We start from the raw sequence: 25,852 nt of genomic DNA, 5'->3' as shown, positions 1-25,852 counted from the left end.
TTATTTGTTATGTCTGTCTGTCGTATATGTTTGTTCATTCTGTCTGCCGGTCATCCGTTCGTTCTGTCTGTCTGTTTGTCTGTCATTCCTTTGTTCATTCTGTCTGTCGTTCCTTCGTTCTGTCTGTCGTTCCTTCGTTCTGTCTGTCTATCATTCGCTCTGTCTGTCTGTCTGTCTGTCGTTCGTTCGTTCTGTCTGTCTATCATTCGCTCTGTCTGTCTGTCTGTCTATCGTTTGTTTGGGCTGTTTGTCTGTTGTTTGTTCGGGCTATCTGTCTGTCGTTCATTTGTTCGTTTTTTCATTCTGTCTGTCTGTCGTTCGTTCGTTTATTCGTTCTGTCTGTCTGTCTGTCTATTAACATTTTCTGTAGTTGTAAGTTATTTTAACCACCCCCAAATGATTCAAATTGTTGGTTGCTCTTACACAACCATGCAAAATGTACCATGTTAAACAGTTTCTGGCAAACTAGATCTTATTCTTATAGAATCTTAATATGAGGTCTTCAAGATTCTGAATATTTACATTTTTGTAAATATTTTTATGGAAACTATTTCTGTCTGTCTACCGTTCGTTTGTTCGTTCTGTCTGTCTATCGTTTGGTCTGTCTGTCTATCTATCATTTGTCTGTCTGTCTATCGTTTATTCGTTCTGTCTGTCTGTCTATTGTTTGCTCGGGCTGTTTGTCTGTCGTTTGTTCATCTGTTCGCTCTGTCTGTCTACCGTTCATTGTGTCTGTCATTCGTTCTGTCTGTCTGTCTGTCTATCGTTCGTTCTGTCTGTCGTTCGTTCATTCTGTCTGTCTATCGATCGTTCTGTCTGTCGTTCATTCATTCTGTCTGTCTATCGTTCGTTCATTCTGTCTGTCTATCGTTCATTCTGACTGTCGTTCGTTCATTCTGTCTGTCTATCGTTCGTTCATTCTGTCTGTCGTCTGACATTTATTCGTTCTGTCTATCGTTCATTAATTTTGTCTCTCTGTCTGTCTAATTAAATATCGTTCATTTTGTCTGTCTGTCTGTCTGTCTGTCTATCTAATACTGATTAACAGTATTAAACCTTCTAAAAATTGTGTTCTGAAATATTGTAGAATTCTATATAATATTCCTTTGAAGGTTTTTTAAGATCAGTTCCAAATTTTGAAGAAATAAAAATGACAAAAGCAATTCTGTGCTGGAATTATTTTTTAACTTGGGAAGACATGCTGAGTTTGTTGTTTCATGTTTATTGTTTCATGTTGCACGCATCTCTTCATTGACCAAAAAGTGCATCCATGCAAACAAATATCCAAAGAATGAATCACCAGGAATGACACAAAACATTCAGAGCAATCACAAACTTGATTTCACCAGTGTGTGTGTGTGTGTGTGTGTGTGTGTGTGTGTGTGTGTGTGTGTGTGTGTGTGTGTGTGTGTGTGTGTGTGTGTGTGTGTGTGTGTGTGTGTGTGTGTGTGTGTGTGTGTGTGTGTGTGTGTGTGTGTGTGTGTGTGTGTGTGTGTGTGTGTGTGTGTGTGTGTGTCTGTGTCTGTGTCTGTGTCTGTGTGTCTGTGAAGTGTGCCTGCCGACCAATGACGAACAAATCCGTCCCAATGGGACTTTCTTCGTGACGTATTAACACAAATCAAATCTGATTGTCTTCCCGTCTGATGGAAAGTATTCAGACATATAAAACGAGGCGAGGGGTGAGACTATTCAAAGAGACACAAGACCGCGAAAAGGAACTTTAAAAAGCACCTGGTCACTTTGGGAGATTTGACTGGAGGTATTTCAGGACCCCGATCAGCGCGCGGATCACATCACCAGAGCACATGTAAGTTCCTTTGATATTAATATTTGAACATTCACCAGTCGCTTTTTACATGCATGTTACATTTATTTAGATTAGTTTTATTTTACATGATCATATAGCCTACATAAATTGCATGGTATTTATATTAATTAATGTCCATTGAAACATTTTAAGTAGTATTTTCTTACGCGGAATTTTCTATACAAACTAACCTTAAATTGTTTTAGGCAAAAACTCATAGGCTAATAGGAATGTCGAAGCCTCCTTTTTAATTATAATGCATGCGAACAGCAAAAAGAGACTGCACATTTTAAGTTAGTGTTTGCAAATGCATTTAAATGCCTTTACTATTGCATTCAAGTTCTAAAATGAATTTGCATTTTGATTGTTTATTCAATGTAAAAATCACACCATGTATTCATGTATGCACAGGTGTAAAGCAATGCTCGTGAGGAACGGCTCTCAGATTTTGCTCTTCATAACTCTCTCCAGTGTTTTATATGCCCGGACCTTAAGTTTACCCTACGCCTCCATGAGGTAAGACTTTTATTACATGAAAGCACACGAATTAAACACAATTCCTAACTCTTTTGTAATGTTTTTAAGCATTTTATATATCGGAATAGGAGCGCGCGCTATTCGCGCCATCAGAGCTGTGCGCGCGCAGGTGACTGAATCGCCTCAGAAAAGAAAACAACAAAGACTAATTAAAATACACCGAAAGAAAAGTTATTTTTGTTGTCTGATTGGATATTTAAGTAAATTACAGTTTTGATACGCTGTATGAAGCATTCATGTAGGAAAAAATCCCAGTTTGGCTTTTAGTGGGCTACTCCATTTCTGTTTTACGTGTAGGCTAAATTAACATTTTCTGTAGTCGTAAGTTATTTTAACCACCTCCAAATTATTAAAATCGTTGGTTGCTCTTACACAACCATGCAAAATGTACCTCGTTAAACAGTTTCTGGCAAACTTATTCTTATAGAATCTGAGGTCTTCAAGAATCTGTATATTTACATTTTTTAGTTTAACTATGGAATTTTATGGAAACAATTTTGTAAGGGAGACAGATATTGCTAGAAAGCATGTCATATAGCCTAATTAAAACAAGCAGCAGATTTTATTATAACTCAGATGAGCCATGAGAGAAACTAAAATAGACTGTCATTCAAAGGTTTCTAAAGAAAAGTTGGTTATTGCAGTTGTTAAATGACTGCTTCTGTGTCTGTGCAGAGATACGAGACACGCAGACGGGCTCTTCACAAGCGGATACAGTAAACTTCTCGGACAGTTATCTGCCAGACGGTACCTGGAGTCATTGATCGGAAAGCGGGTCAGGTACATGAACACTTTTTTATGCCAACGCATTCGGGTATGGTGGCATTTCACAATCTGGCAGAGCTGAAATCCTTAACATGATCCATAGCTCTGCTGAAACCAGCCTAAGGTGATTTGATGGTCTCACTGGTGGTGTTCAGCTGTTTTAGCTAGTCTCCAAAGTGCCCAAAACCTTCTAAACCCATTAAACCAGACCCGAACAGTGTAAACCAACCTGGTGGCGAACTAAAACCAGCAATTATCTCCAACTGGTTTTAGAAGAGGGAGTTTTTAGATGGGAGAGGATAAATCAGAATATCTAATTAGGAGACAGATCAATTGAACTTGGTGTAACAGGACTTATATTTTGGTAATCGTTCAATACAATCAAGTTTTTATGCTTTAAGAGGCATAATATTGCATCTGTAAATCGAATCGATATTTGCATAATAGTTTGTTTATCCATATGCAGACTCTGATCAATCTCAAAATGGCCATAGGATTATATACCATATAATCTTATAATCCTGTAAGAATGGTCTGCCAAATGAATAAAAGTACATGTTAAATTAACTGTTAGGAGTGAAATGCATATCTGACGTATTTCTTTATGCCCTTTTAGTGATGATTTGATGGAAGACCAGGGGCCGATGAAGCGTCATTCAGACGCGATATTCACAGACAACTACAGCCGCTTTCGCAAGCAGATGGCGGTGAAGAAATATCTTAACTCTGTTCTAACAGGGAAGAGAAGGTATAAAGCACTATCACGTTGTTGCTTCATGAGTTTTCTGGTGTTAAACGATGAAAATGGTGTTTTACTGGTGTTTTTCCCCCTCTGTTTAGTCAAGAAGACCCACCCAGCATGCAGGAGGAATCGGCTGGCGGGGAGACCACGTATCGGGAGAGCTACGATGACGTCACTGTAGACCGGCTTCTGAATCATATACCATTGGTAGGTTAGATGGAGACATGCATGGCTTTGTATTAATAACAGTCTGGTTTTCAAGTGCATTTAAACGCTCTAATCTTTTCTCTTCTAGCCTCTCTGAGGTCGGCTTGAAGGCAAGAAAACAACTCTCCTCGACCATCATAGGTTTTCCATTTACACAGTCTAGTATAGGACATCAGCATACTACTAAAACAACGTGTTGAAGAAAAAATTATGTGGTTACCTATGACGTAAATGTTTGCACTGTACATAGAAAATCAACTTTGATGAGAGATGTTAGCTTGAAGATGTACATAGTGTGCTTTGGCCTTGGAACCGACACGTTTGCTTTGACATGTTTCCTGTAAATTGTAGATCAATAAATGCATTGAAACAAGCCCCGGACTGGTACAATAAGAGAACCACATATTTGGACCTGAAGACTGCTGATTGGACCCGTGAAATATATCTCGAATGAGGATGTATCTCCGTGCATTTTGTAAATTGAATTATTTTGTAAAAACATTGATGTTGCTTCTGTGTGAATTCTAACTCTAGAGGGATCATTTGGGTTTGGGAGGGTCAGACACTGGAAATCTTTATTTTTGCCATTCAAAGTATAATAAAAGGTTGAAGAGCCATACAATTCTTGACTGCGCTCGATTTCAATGTTGCTCTTGGTCCGGACACAAGCGTGAAACAAACTCTAACCATGCACTTGCGGCTGATTCATGGTCAGGTTTCCCGTTTTCTTTGGTTCCTCAGTGACACTCATTCAGAATAATGGGCCATTACTTTGAAGAATGTTCAAAATGTCTCAATTATATTGCTCTGACTTATGACTGCCATTTGTTTTCATCCCTGAACATATAAATTGGACTTGAGGAGCACAGGTGCAGAGCCAGACAAAAATGTTAAATATTGCATAGCACTCTTTAGAAAAATACGGCACATATACAGACAGCTCGAGTAATGATGCATGGGATGATGCGGTTATGATGACGTACACAGAAGGATTTGTCAGCTCTACATTCTTGAAATGATAAACGGCAAAAGGTGTGAGATCCTTCATGCTTGTGATTCCAGTTAAAGGTCTAATTTTGTGAGCGTCAGACCCTTATTTTGAGAACTTCCGAAGGAAGCGTTCATTAGTATTAGCCGGCCTGTGACTAAGCGTCTACAACGAGTTGAAGGCAGCTCTGGAAATTTGAATCAAATGTCAGAGGATATGGAATGCCAAAGAAGCCGTTATATAAGATGTCATGCACTGTAAGATGGGACTTTGGTTGCCAAAATTAGGTTTATCTGTCAAATTGGATTTATTTTGAGTTGTTCTTTGGCCTGGAAAATGGTTTGCTTTGTACCAATTATACTATAACTGATATAAATATCTGAAAGAGACGGATGAGAGGTCAGAGGTCAGAAATAAGGACGGTCCGGTGCCAGTGTGAGAGTGTTTATGCATTTCAAACTATTTATAGCTACGATGAAGGAAATTGTTTCTTCTAAAACAATATTTCTTCACAATAATATATTTACATAATATACAAAATATAATTTGTCATTTTTACAAGTAGTAAAAATCGGAACTACTACCTTAAAATCCTTATTGTTCAGCCCTTATAAAGATGTATGCTTACTATAAATATTGTTTAGGTGTGAGTTTTTTACAACAGTTTTTTACAACAGTTTTTAATATTTTTATTTTTTATTTCACAGTTACTTTCCAAATTAATGTAGAAACAACATAAAAACAGAGTATTTTAAATATTTGTTGTAATTGCATCTTTTTTATGAATGAAGGCCAGTATCACTGATACTGATGTCTCATGATTTAAAAAAAAAAAAAAAAACATTAATGATAGACATTCAAGAGTAGAGTATCCTATAATTGAAAGCTGTATCAATTTCAACATTTATTGGGCTTTAAAAAATAACTTAATTTAAGCGAACTTAAAACAATCCACACATAAACCCAATATATTAAATGTCATATTTATAATAATATATAATCAGTCATATTCATAAATAATCAATATACAGAAATGTGATAAAGTTATCAAACACTTTACAGTCTTAACTCCATAAATTATAAATTAAATGGATCAATCCTTTTTAAAGCTACAATTTTTTCTGTTTGTTCTTTGATTAAAGGTGCTGTATGTAAGTTTTTGATTATACTAAGGCATAAACATACCATAATATGTTTGCAGATATTTAGGAAATATACTCGTTTCTCTGTAAAACAATTATACAGCCAGTTATTTTACTTTGAGACGTGTGTGTCGGAATGTCTGTTTTTGTGATACCGCACGTCGCCAGTTTACCCAATAGTATTTCCACACCACAGGTTGCCAGTTGGCGGAAAACACAGCGTATTGCTGCCATGGAAGCCAGCAAACAAACTGGGTCAGAGATCGCAGATTCTACCCGACCTAAAAAGCCTCGGTATCCATCTAAAAATCTCTATGAATGGAAACACATTAAAACACGGATAAATCAACTCATCCACGTACAGTGTCTTGAGTCTCCTCGCCTTCCATTGTCCATTGTGCTCGTTCCTGTTGCGTATCCTCAAACTGGAAACCCATGTAAGCAGAGGAGGAGGGGGCGGGGCAAACTATTTTTAATTTCGACTGCAGTACCCATTACAAACACTAGCTGTCATTCTTACATACGGAACCTTTAACATTAATGACAGACAACATTAGTCGCTGCTGTGACTTTAAGATCTGCCTATGCCGAACTTGAACTTTAAATTCATTTAAGACTCTTTTTTTTTGCTCTTATGAGAATACTCGACAAAACGGTGTTATTGTTTGTTGAAGTGCAAAATAGAACTCAATTCTGGTGCACTGTCTGTGCGTGCAATTCTGGGGCGTGTCTTTCTGTGCGTCGTGTGTGTGTCACATAGTCAGGACATTCACAAACAGAGCGTTCTCTTTTGTCTTGTTGCGCTTGAATGGTTTAAAATGCATCTGCATGAATAAGAGCGTGATCATATAATGTAACGCTAGCCAAAGGATGACAGAAACATGGATGCTGCGTTAATTGTGTTAAATATTTTTAACGCATTAAACTGAAAAAAATGTATCGCATGCGTTAACGCACTTATTTTGACAGCACTAGTACAAACGATTCTTTATAGGGTGGTTAAAGCTTAATAGTTAAGAGTAGGTTATAGTCAGTGAGTGCCCTATTCTTTTGATTGGTCGGGCATTTTGTTAGTGTTGAAGTGCTGTACTTGGCTTATAACTGAAGAGGCTGTTGTGTGTTCTTCTGTGGCTGTGCTTCTCTTAATGCATGTGTCATTTTAGCTTGTCATTTGTAATCCTTGTGGCAGTTGAACATCCCATCTTCCTGGAAATGCCAGAAATCAGGCTGAATGGAACAATAACAAACAATCAGAAAAAAACATGCATTAAGTATTTTGTATTTTGGTCTAAATTTGTCACATTGGATTTATATCATTACAGCACTAAGTAGTAGGAAATGCAAAAATGGACATGACTAACTGAAAATTACTCATGCACCAAAACTTGCATAATGTGCCATGTGTGTGTGTATATATACACCGATCAGGCATAACATTATGACTGGTGAAGTGAATAACACTGATGATCTCTTCATCGCGGCACCTGTTCGTGGGTGGGATATATTAGGCAGCAAGTGAACATTTTGTCCTCAAAGTTGATGTGTTAGGAGCAGGAAAACAAATGGGCAAGCGTAAGGATTTGAGCGAGTTTGAGCGAGGGCCAAATTGTGACGACTGGGTCAGAGCGTCTCCAAAACTGCAGCTCTCGTGGGGTGTTCCCGGTCTGCAGTGGTCAGTCTCTATCAAAAGTGCTCCAAGGAAGGAACAGTGGAGAACCGGCCACAGGGTCATGGGCGGCCAAGGCTCATTGATGCATGTGGGGAGCTGAGGCTGGTTCGTGTGGTCCGATCAAACATACAAGCTATTGGAGCTCAAACTGCTCAAGAAGTTAATGCTGGTTCTGATAGAAAGGTGTCAGAATACACTGTGCATCACAGTTTGTGTGTATGGGGCGGCATAGCCACAGACCAGTCAGGGTGCCCATACTGACCCCTGTCCACCGCCGAAAGGGCCAACAGTGGCACGTGAGCATCAGAACTGGACCACAGAGCAATGGAAGAAGGTGGCCTGGCCTGATGAATCACGTTTTCATTACATCACGTGGATTGCCGGTGCGTGTGCGTCACTTACCTGGGGAACACATGGCACCAGGTGCACTATGGGAAGAAGGCAAGCCGGCGGAGGCAGTGTGATGCTTTGGGCAATGTTCTGGTGGGAAACCTTGGGTCCTGCCATCCATGTGGATGTTACTTTGACACGTACCACTTACCTAAGCATTGTTGCAGACCATGTACACCCTTTCATGGAAACGGTATTCCCTGGTGGCTGTGGCTCTTTCAGCAGATAATGTGTCCTGCCACAAAGCAGCAATGGTTCAGTAATGGTTTAAGGAACACGAGTTTGAGGTGTTGACTTGGCCTCCAAATTCCCCAGATCTCAATCCAATCGAGCATCAGTGGGATGTGCTGAACAAACAAGTCCGATCCATGAAGGTCCCACCTTGCAACTTACAGGACTTAAAGGATCTGCTGCTAACATCTGGGTGCCAGATACCACAGAACACCTTCAGGGGTCTAGTGGAGTCCATGCCTCGACGGGTCAGGGCTGTTCTGGCAGCAAAACTAACACAATATTAGGAAGATGTATCATAATGTTATGCCTGATTGGTGTATATATGTGTACACACACACACACACACACACAGTATATCCACCTATTGCAAACAAATGTTAATTTATTTATGTTCATAACTCTATTATTTTAAGAAACATGTTGACTTTTCTAATTCTACTAACCATGTAAAGCCTGGAATATAAAATAATAGTAAAAAGTAATAATAATAATCATATTTCGTTTTTTTATGGAACCTTTACAATTTTATTCCAAGGCCCAAACTGAGCAAAAATCTGCATGCAGTGCAGATACTGATATTTGTGCCCAAAAAGTATGATGGACTTCTGATAGCCTGTAATATAATCAATGAGATCTTTATAACAGTAACTACTGACATAAATATCAGCGGTCACTCGATATATGCCAATATGTCTTAGTAAGATGATATTTAAATGCTTAGTTTTATGACCAAAGCTCTGTAGTGGGTGGGAAACGTATAATGCAGTGCAATAATGATTGAGAGATGAACGAACATGATAAAAAAACAAAAAAAAAACTTTGTTTTTCCATAGTTACTCTGGTTATTCTCCATGTCACCTAATCACCTGCACCTGTCTATCATTATCCCCTTGTTATCCAGTGTAAATACCCTCGGTCATCCTCTGTTCAGTGTCTGGTGGTGACGTTTTGTGGTGTTTCCCGTTATTGTTGTTTATTAAATGTGATTTCACTGCATCAAGCATTTTAAATCTGGATTTTCAAATCAAGCCAGTGCGTGGCAACAGTATAGGCTTTATAGGGTTAATACTGCTAATGATGGTCAGTATAAATGCTAAATATTAATTTCTCGACCTGATTCTACAGATCAACAGGTATGATGTGAAGTCTCTGGTGACCAGGCTTAATCTTTGGCTATTGTAATTGTTGTGGTGCAAATCAGATGCTCTGTGATTTGTCCGGGGCTGTGTGGAGAGGGCCAGCTCATTAGCTCTCATTACCGGACGGCTAAATGGGCCTGCTGACCACAGCAGGTAAAAATAGATGGATGGACTCTACACTGATAATGGGTGCATTACCACTTAAAGTGATTCAACATAGAAATGGCTGGCCAGGAACCACTTGTTTTGAGCATTAGTGAGCGTGTGTGTTTGTGCATTGTACTCTTTCCACATGCCACCTCAGTCCTGTACACATTTGTAGTCAGTTTTGTTGCCATATACAATGTTACTAAATTTGTACAATATTTAGATATTATGGGACTCCAAGGTTCTGTCATGGGACACGTCCAAAGATATCGCTATGGTATCATGTCTAAAACATAGTACTTGCTCATATTTGTTAGCAGGTATAAGGTTGAGCTTCCTCGGGACATAAAGGTGTTACATTACCGTTCAAAAGTTTGTGGTTGGTAATGTTTTTGAAAGAAATCTCTTCTGCTCACCAAGGCTGCATTGATTTGATCAACAATCTTCTTTTCCTTTCGGCTGTTCCCTTCAGGGGTCGCCATCTGCCTCCATCTAGCCCTATCCCCTGCATCCTCTTCTCTCAGACCGACAACCTTCATGTCCTCCTTCACTACATCCATAGACTTCCTCTTTGGTCTTCCTCTCGACCTCCTGCCTGGCAGCTCTAACCTCAGCATCCTTTTACCGATATATGATCAACAATACTGTAAAAAAAAAAAGTGAATATTATTCAAATTTGAAATAACTTTTCTAATTGAATATATTTTAAAATGTAATTTATTCCTTTGATCAAAGCTGAATTTTCAGCATCATTACTCCAGTCTTCAGTGTCACATGATCCTTCAGAAATCACTCTAATATGCTTCTCAAGAAACATTTCTTCTTATATTATTATCATTCATACACTTTTTTCAGGACTATTTGATGAATAGAATGTTCAAAAGAACAGCCTTTATTTGAAATATTTCTTCCGAAAAAATTAAATTAAACATTTTATTTACCCCAAAATTTTTAAACAAAGTATACTAACCAAATTTTGGAAAGAGCATGATTTTTATTTCTCCTCCATTTTGATGAGAACAGAGTGCTGCATCTTTAGAAAAAAAGAGAGGTTTAATTGTTTTAGTTATCATTCATAAAAGCAAATCTTAAAGGGATAGTTGACCCAAAAATGAAAATTACCTCATGATTTACTCACCCTCAAGTCATTCTAGGTGTATATGACATTCTTCTTTCAGAGGAACACACTCAGAGTTATATAAAAAAAATGGCCTGGCTCTTCCAAGCTTTATAATGGCAGTGTATGGCGTTCCAGTGGAGGGCGTAGCGTAAGTCCGGTGACGAACGCAGAAGTAGCCTGACAAGCCAGACCCATATCAAGATGTTGAGGAATGGGCGTCACTGGGCTTCAGAAGCAGAGGTGTGTGCGTTGATCTGAGCCTCATTGGTCTGTCACCGCTCGTCAATGTCAAAATATTTGAGAAAACCAATCAAATCAGAGTGGGCTTTATGTACGCACAGAAGCTACAGAGGCTGAGCGCAAATTTTAGCAGCAGGACTCGACGTCAAGTGCGAGATATGTAGCTAAACTAAACGTTTCATATTTGACAGCTGCTTCTTTAAGTCAGAAATATTCAGCCACATTAATAAACTTTTGTCTAATTTCGCCATTTTGATTTGAAATAGGTAATGCAATTTATAATATAATTAACAAACAAGAAATATTAACAAAGCCGTTTTCTTCAGATTAGGCATAAGATTAATAGTAATGAATGTGTGCATATTGTAAATGAATGATTCCATTTGTAGCTCTCAGTAAATAAAAAAGTTCAGCTTTTTTCAGCTTGTTTTGGGCATAAGATTAGTAATGAATGTGTACATATTGTGAATTAATTTAATACATTTAGTTACCTATCTTTCCTGTTAGCCTTCGAAAATGATTCATAAAACATATAAATATCAGTTAAACATATGTTTACTTTCTTCACTGACAAAAATGGAAAAACTGTATCAGTCATATCTGCCCACTGACATGGTTTTCAAGCTCTTGTTATCTAGCGTTCAGAACATCTTAAAATGCGCATATGTAGATCAGCTGCTTCTTTCAGTCAGAGATGTTAAACAAATGACAAAACATTTCTAAACAAATGACAAATAAATTGGTAAGACTTTAGTTTAGGGCTCAATCCGAGGGGCGGGATAAACGGTTGTCTTTCAAAATCCCTCTGCATGCAATAGGATAGCGCTACAACCAACCAGAGCGCTATCAGTGGTGAGACATCAATCACAAGCGGGTTGTGGCTGAGTCCCATGCGTCTCACTCTATACACGATGTGATTGGCCTGACTAGAGTTTGGTTTTTCAAGCTCGCAAGTCAACGGAGAGTTGCTAGACGACCCTGGCTGCAAATTACATTTGCTGCCGCTAGGGTGCGTCTAGATTTCTAGGCTAGAAGCGCAGAGGATAACAAAACAAAACAAAACATGGAAACTGGCATATTCTCACTAGAGCGTCCTGCGTCATACACTGGAACGCCAGTCTCTCGTGAACGCACGTACGACAGTAAGCAGAAGTTAAGGCCCAGGTACACTTCGGCCGCGTGCAACAGCGCATGCGCCAGCAGTACAGAAGAGTCCACTAGGTGGTAATACGCACAGTATTGAGCACAGTGTTCAGCCGTCGAAGAAGAGTGTGCAAAGACCGGTTTAAAAACAACACACTTGAAAAAAAAGAGAGAATTTTTGATTCTTCAGTGTTTCTTCCAAACTATGTTGCAATGGTGGATGCACTACAGTTCTTCTCCGATCATGCCCAGCGAATGTCCCGTTGATGACAGGACTCAGTGCTGCCCTCCGATGTCTGGTAGAGCATAGACATTTTTTTACTGCGCATGTGTCGAAAGCGATTATCCGCGCGCATCCGTTGTGTAGTATACTTTGAAAGACGCGCGGACAGGGCTGCGCGTGTGACGCGTCCGGGCGCGGTAAGTGAAGTATACCCGGGCCTTTAGAGCTTATAGTTTGTAAAGTTTTAAATATGGATATTATTCTTACACAAACTCATCGCTTTGCTTCAGAAGGCCTTTATTAACCCCATGGAGCAGTGTGGAGCAGTTATATGATGGATAGATGCACTTTTATGGACTTCAAAACAGAAACAGCCATTCACTGCCATTATAAAGCTTGGAAGAGCCAGGACATTTTTAATATAACTCCAATTGTCTTCTTCTGAAAGAAGAATGTCATATACACCTGGGATGACTTGAGGGCGAGTAAATCATGGGATAATTTTCATTTTAGGGTGAACTATTCCTTTAACTCAATTATCCAGTCATGCAAGACCGTCAAACTATTAACCCCTACATCATTTTATGCTAATACACACATGCTATGGGGGATGAAAGGGTCTGTATCGTTGCAATTTACGCTAGTGGATCACAACAATGAAGGACAATCAGCATTTCAAACATTTGCATCCTGTACGCTTCTAACATCTCACGCAGAATGAATCTCAGTCTCCGCTCTCTTCTGAATGTGACTGAGTGTGAGCAGCAGAGCGGATCGGCTGTCCTTGGGGCCGGTGGCAGTGCTAGTTGAAGACCATCGCAGTGACAGGAGTCGACCTTTAGACCCCTGATGTTGTCATGTGACAGATACCAGTCATTCATAATAAGCATCACACGTGCCCCTCACTTCACAGAGAATTGCTCGAATAAGACACATGACACATTTGAGAAAATTGAAGGGTAGAACATCTTAAAGAAGACGTACACTCACTGTAAGTGTGGCAGCCTGCCATTTTACCTTGAAGAGCTTTTTCTACCTGATTTAACCTATGAAAATTTACTAGGTTACAATTTTTTTCAGTGTAGAGGACAGAGGTGTTCTTGGGTTATACAATATAAGACAGCAATGATTAATAAATAGGTAAGCTTATTAATAATCAGAATAAACATTCTTCTGTCAAGTTATAATGTGCATTAACTTAACTGTAGGTTGCATGTTCAATAATAAAAAAAAAATTGCAATGGTTTCGAAAATGACTAACGACATAATTTTGAATCTGAGCTATTAAATATTTAATGGGTAGAATAAAAACTGGCCGATATACACTCAAAAACAATATTTAGGCCTAAATTTAACATATTTATTATGATTCTAAGCCATTTTAATAAATGCATTTTAAAAATATGATTATTTAATTAAAACCTAATAGATGCAAATAGTTAATGATAAACTTTGCATTGGTTTTTTTTTTTTGAGTGCATTAATCGTTAAATTTAAGTAGGACTGACAAATACACAGATTAAGTTTATTAGTGTGTTTATGTTAAAACATTGTAATCCAAATGGATGGACTTTTTCTAAGCAATTCAAAAAAACATACATCTCAAATTCATGCCCAAGTTTTTTCAAGTTTAGTAAATTAGCCTAACAGTAAGACATTTCTAGTTAAAAAGCAAGTGTGCATGAATTTGACAGTGTTTTATAAGACAGCTTTCATAATAATGCATTCCTTTAGTGCCAATAACCTACAGTCCACATATTTCCAACAAACCCACATGCTCTTAATTCACATTTAAACCCAGATGTGACTAAAATAATGTTAAAACATCACCCACCCACATACTCAGGGCGGTTTGCATCTAGTCTGAAAGGTTAATCACAGCAGAAAGCTTCCAACAGAAAAATTAGATTTGTATTCCCAAACAGAATGACTCATAATAAGCGATATGTTTGGTGTGTGTGTGTGTGTGCGTGCGTGCGTGCGTGCGTGCGTGCGTGTGTGTGTGTGTGTGTGTGTGTGTGTGTGTGTGTTTTTCAGTGTAAACACCTGTTTTGCTCGCTGTGTCCTCCGATGATTTGGAGCTTGATTTGTACAGGCCGTGGTTTAATAAATCAAATGGAAATACAATAATATACGAACACAGAGGATTTCTCGTCCAGAAAGGTCAGCTCTGAGATCAATTATACCGCGAGGAAGACCTTAAAGGGACAGTTCACCCAAAAATCAAACACCTCAAGTTGTTCTGGACGATTTCCCCATTGACTTCCAAATTATGAAAACCAGTTTGTTTGCAAAAAATTCTTCAAAACATATTTTTGTACTACAAAGAAACTGATACAAGTTTAGAACAACCTGAGGATGAGTAGGCCTAAATGCTAAAAAGGCCCACTGTTGTAATATTACAACATCAATTTTAGCTCTACTAAAATAGGGTGACCAAACGTCCTGTTTTAAAGTCCTGTCCTGGCCCTAATATAACTTTCTTTCTTTTTTTAATATAATTTTCTATCCATACAGAGGGGGCATGTATTGAAATTAATAAGGAATCTTTGAGTAAACTTCGAGTATCATTTGAGCATCTCATTGCCGGGCCGAGTGTCCTTGTTTAGGGTAATCAAAGTATGGTCAACCTATTCTATAATAAACCTGTATATATTTTTTTCTCTCTAAGACCACATATACACAACTAATAGGTCATATTGTTCAGTCTTGCAATGCTATTGGATGGAAGATTTTGTGAATAGGCCTGTTTACCTGGCCATGAACTTTTACAGGATTGGGTAAATCAACATTCAATTAAGTAAAATGCCCCTTTTTATGTGATTAGTAGTATGTCTAGATCATGCAGATATTAAGTTACTGTTGAATACTTTAACCCTATTATATTTTGAGCTTGTAATGTCAATGTTGTAATTTTACAACACTGGGTGAAAGGGGTAGCAAAATTTGCCTTTGCACCTTCCACATTACATGGATGAAATGTACTTCTCACCTATTCCATGTTAAGTAAATACTAATATAAATCATGTTTTTGATCATTTACAAGTTTTAAAATGTCTTCTTTGTTACAATTTTGAGTTTTAATCAACATTAATTATTAAATAAATCAAGTTGAATTAAGGAATAAATTATTTCTTCGAGAATTTGAAAGGATTTGTGTAGCAATATTTGAAACTATCTGTCTTATCATTTATAAAACATACTTAACTGGTCCTGTTTTCTTTTATGGGCATTGTTTACCCAAATATCTGCATCCTGCATGAGGAACAGGTGATAATGTTCAGGAATGTGGGGGGTTATAGTGCTATTAGCATGATAGTAGAGGGCAGCCAGACTGTATTGTGTGAATTCTGTGAAGCGTGTGAATGCTTTAAATGTGTAAGTATCATTGGGATATGGAAAATAACCAGTGTTTTTTTTTTTCCATTTCAGAATGCCACCAGCCAGGAAAGACTGTATTATCAACAAAGTGTATAATGTCATTGATGCCATCCAAAATGGGAACAGTGATTTTTGAACGGATTTTGATACAAGTTAAGAAGATTAATGTGGAGATGCCTGTGAACTGGAAAAGTAAAATAAACAACCCATTGACCACCCATCTGATGATTATGTGGACATCATGCCAACAAAGTCACTCGAGAACACAGACCATGCCCTGTGACAGGTATCGCTGGCTGTTAAAGGATTTGATCAGTCCCAACACTGATTTTTCAGGTCAGGATATCACTAATGATGCAGAGCTTAATACACCACTGGAGTATTTCTGAAAGTTTGTGTCAGAAGATATGAAGAAAATAGAGGACGCTGCAGACACCGTGGTAAAGGCTACACCAACACACTTTGCAGCAAGCGCAATGTCCACCTCCTTCTCAGAGGACAAGAACTGCCTTTGAGACTATCATAACTGAAAGTGAAAGTGAAGTGACATGTGGCCAAGTAAGGTGACCCATACTTGGAATTAGTGCTCTGCATTTAAACCATCCAAGTGCAAACACACAATAGTAAACACACACCCAGAGCAGTGGGCAGCCATTTTGCTGCGGCGCCTGGGGAGCAGTTGGGGGTTCGGTGCCTTGCTCAAAGGTCTCACCTCAATCGTGGTATTGAGGGTGGAAGAGAGCGCTGGTTATTCACTCCCCCCACTGACAATTCCTGCCAGACCTGACTCTCTAACCATCAGGCAGCGACTAGAAACTGAATATGGCTATGAACATAGCTAAATCACATAAATGCCGAAGTTTTCATTCAGTTCATCATTTTTTTGTAAATACAATCTCATCATATTTTTATAATAAATTATTTTTCATAAAAATATGACCAATTATTAATATTGTGCGATTATTAGTGTATACATATGCTACTAATATACTCATTACACCCTGCAAATGAACCTTTAGATGTTCATTTATTCAGACAGTGAGTGAAATCACTGAAATGCTACCCAACATCTCAACGTTGCAATATTACAACATTCCCCTAAAAACTTACCAAAATGTCGAAAATGTAAAAACCCATTTATTTCTGCATTAGAGGCCGCCTACAACATGTAAAAGGTGAAAACGTTTTTTACAGTTTTTTCTATATTTGGGCCTTACAGGGTTAATTTTGGGGTGAATTATCCATTTAATGCCGGAATATTTCTCTATAAGACACAACCTTGCTTTTATGACCCCAATAATTCACTCCAAATCTGTGCTTTTACAATTGCACATGCAGGCTCCTATTTTTGTCTTTGTGCATGCAGCGACTGCAACCCCAACCCCAACCCCAATGTTTACAGATGAAGGAATAAATGTAATGAGGAAAGCGGGGGTGTCGTTTAAGAGCCACATTCAGCCTTGGGAAATGGCCGCTTGTCATAAGAGTCTCTGGGACAGTGACAGCATCATCAACTACACACTGATATTTCAGCCTTAAGAATGAAAAGACAAACAGGTCCCGTCTTGTCTGGTGGTCCTTTGTCAAGATTTACATTTGCATTAACTCATTTAGCAGATGCTTTTATCCACAGCGATGTACAAATGAGGAAACACAAGCAATTTATCATAAGTGAGCCAAAAATATTAGCAATAGTGGATTCCAAGAGTAAATCAGGAAAACAGCAGAAGAGAGGAAGTGATATTTTAATGGGAAAAGTGCATTTATTTACGGTTATGAATTAGTTGGATGGAGAGAAAGGATCAATAAAACGTTAAAACATTTACAAATTGAAATGCTCAAAAACTTTTCTTTTTCTTTTGTGGTTGTTGGCTTTTGTGGGGTTTTTGAAAAGCGTATTTAAATGTTATATCTGTCACATTAACAAAAAAGTTCCATAGTATTACCATGTTTTTTGATGTGGTACCATGGTAAACTGTATATCAAAGTACCATAGTATTACTTTCACTGTACCATGGTGTTATTTATTATAGTTTTTATACTTTGTTGTTATCTAATTTTTTGGTGTTCAGAACATCTTAAAATGCGCATATGTAGATCAGCTGATACTCATTTTCATTTTAGTTTAATTTAAGTTTGAGTCATTTTGTTGCATGCATTTTTGTTTTTTTAAATACACATAATAGTTTTTATTTATTTTTATTTAAGTTATAGTTATTTTAGTACAATGGACATATGAAATATTTCCTTGGCTACCAGCTGAAATAAGTAACGTTTAATTTTATTCTGGATAACGTTTATTTTGTTTTTCAAGAAATAAAATTATTTCAAATTTATTTCAAGTTTAAGTTGTGCTTTTTCATAAAGGTATGCTTATGATTTTCATGGGTAAGAGCAAACAAATGTCTATTATACAATACATTTCATGTCAGAGATGTGGAAGGAAATACAAAAATCAATTATACTTTAATTCCATGTATATTTGCTTCAAGCCTGCATTGTAATCTATACTTATCATCTTTCAATCAAACACTGACATGGTTTTTACTTGTCTACAATTCGGTTTATAACTGCATTTTAAAACAATATTCAGAGTCAGACTTCACAGTAATCAATCACGTTTTATATGGATGATATATGGTTTAAATGTGTTAAATGGATCATAAACAGCCTATTCCGCATGTGAGGAAGTAGCATTATTGCATTACAAATAATAATCATTCAGTAATGGACCAGAACCAATCGTTTATCAAGAAAAATGTTTTCTTAGACGCAAAAGAGTACAAAACAATTGGGAAAAGACACACATATTATGGCAATCAGTGTTTTGTATTCTGAAAATACACATATTTGTGAGTCCAGACATGGTTGAAACATAATGTAAATGAGAAAAGTGGTCACATTATTTATGTGCTCTTCTATAAATGAGATATTTTCTCTGGGGAGACACTAATTCAGACTTTAGCAAGTAGTGAGGTAATTGTGTTTGGTGTTTGGCTCTGTTTTCTATCTGTGAATCACATTAGGTCATGAATGATTGGAAACCCTTCCGTCTGAGATCTTCATCCCCTTTAGATTGACCCGATTCAAGAACCATTATTTAATGCTTAATACTGCAAAGTATACAAAAATAGAGTCTTTCACAATAAAATACATTAATTTTAGGTGGCAAAGCTGTAGATGAACAGTACAGGAACAATAGGGTGTCCATAGAAAAAGCGCTCTGGTGCCATCTAGCTAAAAACAAACACGTTTCTGGTCTCCATTTTGTGTCTTCATCAGATCAGACCACACTACTAACACTCAACCTACTGACTGACCAGTTGATAGTTGGTCTCTTTATGAGTTCATGAGAGCAATTTAGATGTTATGACGAAATTAAAATGTGTCTATTGGAGTTCCTGGACCAAAATAATGTCAAAATGGTAATACTTTCATACTATATGGTGCAGACTATAGCATGTATTTTGTGCACAATCATTCTTAAGTTTAGGGGTCAGATTTCAAGATTTAATATTTATTTCAGCAATAAATTGATCAAAAGTGACAGTAAAGACATTTATGAAAGATTTCTATTTGAAATAATGCTGTACATTTTAAACTTTAAATTCAAAGAATCTTGAAAAAAAAAGTTTCCACAAAAATATTAAATGTTTCTTGAGCAGTAAATCATATTAGAATGATTTCTGAAGGATCATGAGACACTGAAGACTGGCGGAATGATGCTGAAAACTCAGCTTTGATTAGAGGAATAAATTACATTTTTTACAATATATTCAAATTGAAAGTTAAAATTTAGATATTTTATAGTGTTTTTACTGTATTCTTGATCAAATAAATGTAGTCTTAGTGAGCAGCAGTCTTTAAAATACACTTGAATGGTAGTGTGCATTTGATCTCCATCTCTTGAAATGTGGATTGGATCCCATAATGCAATGCGCTCAACCTGAGAATCCTTTTTCAAGGTTAGAGTTATTTTTAACTCTAGTTAAGAGATGAGTTAACTCATCTCAAGCATCATTACTTGGGCAGACTTACCACACAAAATTAGACTGTTGCAAAATAACCATTTACAAGACGCTAAAGCTAGCATGCACATGAAGTCATGTGACAAATGTAGCACACTGCAAAGTATGCAACACGCAAATCACTTGGTTCTAATAGCAGTATAAGAAATGTCAATATGATCACTATACAAATAAGGGTTGCAGTTTATTTTACATAAGCACTTACCTAAGTATGTACTGGGTGACATAAGGTAACTACATGGGTTGAGGTTAGGATAAATAGTTATGTACATCGTATGTACATGGAGAACAGGACTGTAAAATAAAGTCCTACCCAAATAAGCATCAAGCAAATAAACCCTGCATTATAAAATAAAAAAATCCTACATATTGCCAGTCAATAAAATACCAAAGTTTAAAAATATACACGTTTTTATTCAACCATTTAAATATGTACATTTTCTGTGACAAGACAGGGAGGAATGGTTCATTTCATCATAAAACATTTATAATTTTTATAAAATCTTATAAAACATCATTTACAATACTGAAGAGGCTGCTTAACCTCCTTGTTAAGTCTTTTTTTTGGAATAAAGGATTGTAGTTTTCCCTCTTTGTGCAACGACCACAAACGTGGCCAGATTCACTTCACATTTAGGAAGATAAAACATTTTTTTTTAAAAAGTCTTTCAAATCAGTTAAGAACCCATAGGCATTTCTTTAAAAGTTCTTGTAACATTTCTCTTTCTGGTGCTCAGAGGCGACGGACGTTTCTTTTGCTTCGGGTGGAGCCGGCGATGAGTGTTTTCTGGGAGGTGGAGAAGGATCGGACGGCATTTCGGCACGGGTCAGAGCTGTGGAACGCCAACTGGCACAGCGTGCAAGATTCAAAGGCGCAGCTGCCGCGTGTGCACACCGCCCGCTGCATGACTGCATCAATCCGTGCCGGAGAGCCGCAGAGAACACACGACCGCAGAGACTCGTGCTGCTTGAGAGATCGGGCAGCCTAGGAGAAGAAAACAACATTAAAATCAGCTGCCAGCCACATACAACTACAGTCATGCATGCATCAGTAAATAGACAAATTGACCCTTCTCTCATTTCACAGGTTCTCAGAAGCAGAAGTCGTAATAGTTGGGTAAACTGTAGTGGTGAATGGAAACTACAACAAATAATTTTTCCGTCCACATTTCCCCTAATAGCCAAAGAAAAGCAAAAACCACGTTATGACTTCCATGAAACGGAAAGGAAAAAACTGATGCGTTTTGGCCGTTCATTTACACGACAACAGCGTTTTGAGGGCCTGAAAACGGGTTTCAAGTAGGCTTGCTACGATAGTCGGTGTTGCGGCGAAAACACCGGTTACATCACTTGCCCACTGCGGCACCGCCCCCACTGTCGTTTTCACTTTTTAAAGTAATAAAATCTTTTCGTTCAGTTAGAGAAAAGACACTACAATTAAAAACTGAACGCGTCTGCTCAATACAACACGAGCCGAACGAGAGTCGCAGCAGGAGTCCGACTTAATTCAGAGAGTGAGGAGCAGAGATGATCGCGGAAGATTTGTTTTCAAAGTGAAATATAAAAGCGCCCATTTAAGCGAGTTTGTCATTGTACGGTTTTGTGTTTTTCCATTAATAATAGGCTAATGAACCCACAATTCAAGCAACCTGCCCCCGAATTGGTGCCAATTCTAAACCAAAAATAAAATGACCACAGCCGCCCGGCATTCATTCACGGTCATTTGCGGTGAGTGTCGCCTGGTGCGTTTTCAGTTCATGCCTATGGAAGCTTGACTTTCATAGGAGTTCATTGAAAACACTTGCTTTGCTCCGTTATGAATGCACGAGCGGCCGTGCGCATTTTACTTTCGTTTAAAATGAGCTATTTGAAAAGCCCCCACCCCACCATGTGTCAGACATCGATTAACAGGTGGGAAAATTCTCACCGTCACATCCCTAGTTTCAAGGTTCAGGTTTTTGAAAGCAATACCGTTACCAGCGGTAATGACTCCATCATCAACACCAATTTGTGAAAACGGTGACGTCATGCACACGCGCATCATCGTGTTCAATCTATAGGAGCGTATTATTTCTTTACAAAGTGACATCGGCAATTTACTGGCCTGGCATGAATACAGCTTTTAGTCGTTTTGACTGATCCGATGTAAACGTGGATTGTTTTGACGACATTGTACACGAAAAACACAAAGGAAACATTTTCCGTTTTAGTACATCTGTGTAGTGTAAATGTATCAAAAGAGAGAGAGTATGCTGGTCAGAAGAGAGGAAGAGGTAATTTGACGTCACCCCCAATCACACAACAGTATTAACCAGTTTTCAATAATTTCATGCCAAAGTAAACAAAGTGTAGTGTTAAAAGTGTACATTAGTGCTAAATAGTGAAAATATATATTTAAGATAGATTTAAAGGGATAGATCACCCACAAAAAAAAAGTTGTCCCATACCTGTATAAGCTAATTAATTTCTTCTGTTGAACAAAGATATTTTAAGAATGTTGGCAAGCAGACAGTTGACTGTAGCTATTGACTTCCCCATAGTAGGAAAAAGAAATACTAAGGAAGAAAAATGGCTGCCGTCAACTCTCTGGTTACCAATATTCTTTCAAATATCTTTTATATTCAAAAGAAACAAACTCATACAGGTTTGGAACAATATGAGGGTGAGTAATTGACAATTCAAATGTGGGTGAATTAACCCTTTCCGCTAGATTTACCATGTTTACTGTGAAAACAGAGTCTGTGAAAAGGACCCATTATTTGCTGATTTTTAATTTACCTCTTGAAACTGTTGGAAGCGACTTGATTTAGATGCATTTTGCGCTCCACCCGTCTGGCACTGCGGTTTCTTAACGGCCTTGTGAACGGGCGTAGAGGCTACGGTCTGCATGCAAGAGAACACCACCCTGCTCAAGGTGAAGTCTCGTGATAATGATCCCACGGGGTGGCCCGAGTCCTGGAGTCAAAAATGAAGCACAATTAGAATGGAAAGATATCAAAACAATTATGACAGTTCAACTACAAGCATTCATGTTTTTCTAAGCTAAACATCAATTCCACTTCCATTCCAGTTCTCCATGTCAATGAGAGACCATTTTGAAAATCAAGAGTAGTCAAATAACTGCCATTTGTGTGGAAACTTGTATTTGAATGGATTTTATTATAATGATAAGGTACATGGGTGAATCAGTCCAGTTGTCATCCGAAAGTCTCTTACCCTTCTCGCTCTTTCTGCTGCTTTGCAGCGCCGAAGGGCCACATGATCTTCGCAAATGATTTTCCGCCACGTCCGGCTCACTTTTTTACAGCTGCAACAAAAACAAACAGACAGTCGGTCAGTAAAACTGATCCACATCAGTGTCAGATCAAGTCACAGGAAAAATAACAAGACTAAACAGGATGTTACCTTACTAAGTCGCAATCTCCCAGCAGGCCTAAGATCCTGGTGAGAATGTGCCTCATGTCTTTCCTCAACAGGTCACGAAGGACGTCCACAAACTGCAGTCCCATCTTCCCACCGATCACATTATGCAGCCCGAAATTTACAGCAACCTTATCGACAACGGTCCAGTCGTAACCTCTGCTCTTCTTAAAGCTTTTGGCCAGTTCTCTGCACACCTCCTGCTGGAACTTCAGCACGGGCAGACAGGGCGCAGAATGACACTCAGTGTCCAAGGATTGAGAGGACACGCTTTTCTCTTCACTCCCCTCCAATGAGTCCACCCCATCCACGTCCCCATGATCCACCCGGCTGTTTTGGAGGGAGAGGTAGCCACTGTCCTCGGTTAGGCCGCTACCGCTGAGAATCACCTCGTCGTCTGACGCCACGTCCAGAGAATGCCGCTTATTCTGGTAGTTTTCTTTATTGTGGGGGCCTTTGCTTCTGGTCTCCAGGGGGGTGGAGATGTTGGCCGCCACCGGGGAGCATGGGGCGGCTGTTTTCCGTGGCGAAACGGTGTGGCCCTTCACCTCACGGAGGTTTGTTTCAGCTTTCTCCATGTGGCATACAACAGTACAATCATCACTGTAGCTTGGACACTTCATATTGAGGCTGATCCACACAGCAAACTAGAGGAAATAAGACATGTTGAAGTTTGTTGGACAAATTCTTTTATGTCATTATTAACTCAATAATGTGAACGTTTTATAAATTCACAAACCACTGGTTTGATATTTACTACCAACAGTAAAAGTATATTAACAGTGAGTATACACTGCTATAGTATTTTTAATATACATCTCAAAATGAGATCAATAAGAGAAATATAACTTCTTATTAGAATAAAAATTAGTGCTGGGCAATCAATTAAACGCATCCAAAATAAGTTTGTGTTTACACAATGTGTGTGTGTGTGTGTGTAATTATTATGGGTAATTATACACATTGCATGTATATATTTAAAAAAAATGTTAATAAATCACTATACACAGTACACACACACACAATAAAAGACAAACTTTTATGTTGGATGTGATTAATCTATTGTCCAGCACTAATAAAATAAATAAAAAGAAAAAAAATGTCCCTCTTATTTTCCAGTACAAATATCTAAACACTCTTAAATCAAGATACATTTATTTGAAATGCCAAACAACCCAAGGTTTGGGGGTGGAGAATACCTGCTTAACTTCATTTCTTGTTTTCAGCTAAAACTAAATATCACATTAACATTTGGGGGGAAAACCCTAATATGGAAATCATTTTCCCCCCAAAGTACATTGGAGATGCATTAACGAATTGCTGATTATCTTAATGTTTTATAATGTCCATACGTTTATATAAAGAATTACATAACATACTAATATAGATGCACAAAACACAAGTCCTCCCAACTTTCTTTAGGCTCAAAATGAAGCACATTAGCCTGATCTCACGTTAAGCATTGCAGTTTTAGTATTAAAACACAGTGATAATGCATGTTAAGATGCATCCTTTTGATTGCCTAATATTTAATGTGTTCAGATGCTATATAGGGGATGCATTTATTTTTATGAGATTTATTTGTACTTTTAAATTTTGCGCGCCTAAGTGCATGCATCCCTGACGTGGCTCCTCGCGATGCACACTTCCTAGCTTTAGGACAACTTACAAGCTATGTTCTTACACGAAAAATGCTCATTAGGTTGCATGGAAAGCATTCAAAAGTACAAATTGTGAAATTACATTGAACAAAAACACAACACTAAACACAAATCTGATACTATCACATAGAGGGGAGGCAAAAATGGCCGGACTATTTGTTTAAAATCCTCTTAAAAGGCTTATATATTCACGAAACTGCAAAAATATAACATTAAAGTAGTCGTCTCTTACCTGTAAAAGATAAAAGCAATTTTATATAGTCCTCATATGTCGTTATAAGCACGTCCTGGTCGCTATTTCAGTGGCAGCGCAAGCATTTAAGCGGCAACACAATGGTTAGTGAGTTTCAGGAAAAAGCGCCACAAAATCCATTTGAAATTTGGCGACAAAAGCTTCTGACCAATCAGAGCGCAGTGGAATACCTTTAAACCACCCCCAGCCAATGAAAGCGCTCGGCGGAAGACTGAAGTGATGTCATGACGCAGAAAGAACCTAAACGTCAACATGCATAAAGAGCGCCACCCAATGAAAGGCGCGCGTCGGGAAAAGGCGCCTTTTTGAAATAAATCAATGAAAGTGGACTTTAAAATGTTGTGTTATTGGGTTCAGTAAGTGTATACAGTACCGGTCAAAAGTTTGCCAACATTTGTAATGCTTTTGAATGCAGTCTTAATCTCACTAAGGCTGCACTTATTTGATCATAAATACAGTAAAAACAGTAATATTGTGAAATATTATTACAATTCAAATGAACTGGTTTCTGTTGTAATATAATTTAAAATTCAATGTATTCCTGTGATGCAAAGCTGAATTGTCAGCATCATTACTTGGAGTAAATGCCACATGACCCTTCAGAAATCATTCTAAT

The 25,852-nt window shown here is 38.0% G+C and overlaps 2 protein-coding genes across 2 annotated transcripts; one reads left to right on the top strand and one right to left on the bottom strand.

Annotated features, from left to right (window-relative positions):
* Positions 1–1,540: 1,540 nt before the first annotated feature.
* On the top strand, positions 1,541–5,676 carry vip (vasoactive intestinal peptide). The gene is made up of 6 exons (XM_079842845.1): positions 1,541–1,807; positions 2,219–2,323; positions 3,020–3,124; positions 3,726–3,857; positions 3,950–4,058; positions 4,147–5,676. Coding segments are annotated over exons 1-6 (462 nt in total). The 5' UTR covers positions 1,541–1,805; the 3' UTR covers positions 4,156–5,676.
* A 14,622-nt stretch (positions 5,677–20,298) lies between these two features.
* fbxo5 (F-box protein 5) lies at positions 20,299–25,354 on the bottom strand. Its single transcript, XM_079843415.1, has 5 exons — positions 25,216–25,354; positions 23,308–23,969; positions 23,119–23,209; positions 22,681–22,857; positions 20,299–20,887 (listed from the first exon to the last, which is right to left on the bottom strand). Exons 2-5 carry the CDS (start codon positions 23,943–23,945, stop codon positions 20,636–20,638), a joined length of 1,158 nt encoding a protein of 385 aa, XP_079699541.1. The 5' UTR covers positions 23,946–23,969; positions 25,216–25,354; the 3' UTR covers positions 20,299–20,635.
* Between the last annotated feature and the right edge of the window lie 498 nt (positions 25,355–25,852).

The sequence above is a fragment of the Gobio gobio genome (assembly GCF_949357685.1).
Source record: "Gobio gobio genome assembly, chromosome: 18".
NCBI classification, from domain to species: Eukaryota; Metazoa; Chordata; class Actinopteri; order Cypriniformes; family Gobionidae; genus Gobio; species Gobio gobio.
Note: the sequence above shows the minus strand (reverse complement) of the source record. Positions and strands in the feature narration are given on the sequence as shown.

What these genes read in the sequence shown, in the direction of transcription:
- fbxo5 (XM_079843415.1), bottom strand. Translation starts at nt 23,945, where the DNA reads ATGAAGTGTCCAAGCTACAGTGATGATTGTACTGTTGTATGCCACATG. An exon ending in GGAGATTGCGACTTAGTAAG is followed by an intron (nt 23,210 to 23,307) that starts GTAACATCCTGT and finishes TTTTTGTTGCAG; the next exon opens with CTGTAAAAAAGTGAGCCGGA. An exon ending in GCTTCCAACAGTTTCAAGAG is followed by an intron (nt 20,888 to 22,680) that starts GTAAATTAAAAA and finishes TTCTTCTCCTAG; the next exon opens with GCTGCCCGATCTCTCAAGCA.
- vip (XM_079842845.1), top strand. An exon ending in TTACCCTACGCCTCCATGAG is followed by an intron (nt 2,324 to 3,019) that starts GTAAGACTTTTA and finishes GTGTCTGTGCAG; the next exon opens with AGATACGAGACACGCAGACG. An exon ending in GTTCTAACAGGGAAGAGAAG is followed by an intron (nt 3,858 to 3,949) that starts GTATAAAGCACT and finishes CCCTCTGTTTAG; the next exon opens with TCAAGAAGACCCACCCAGCA.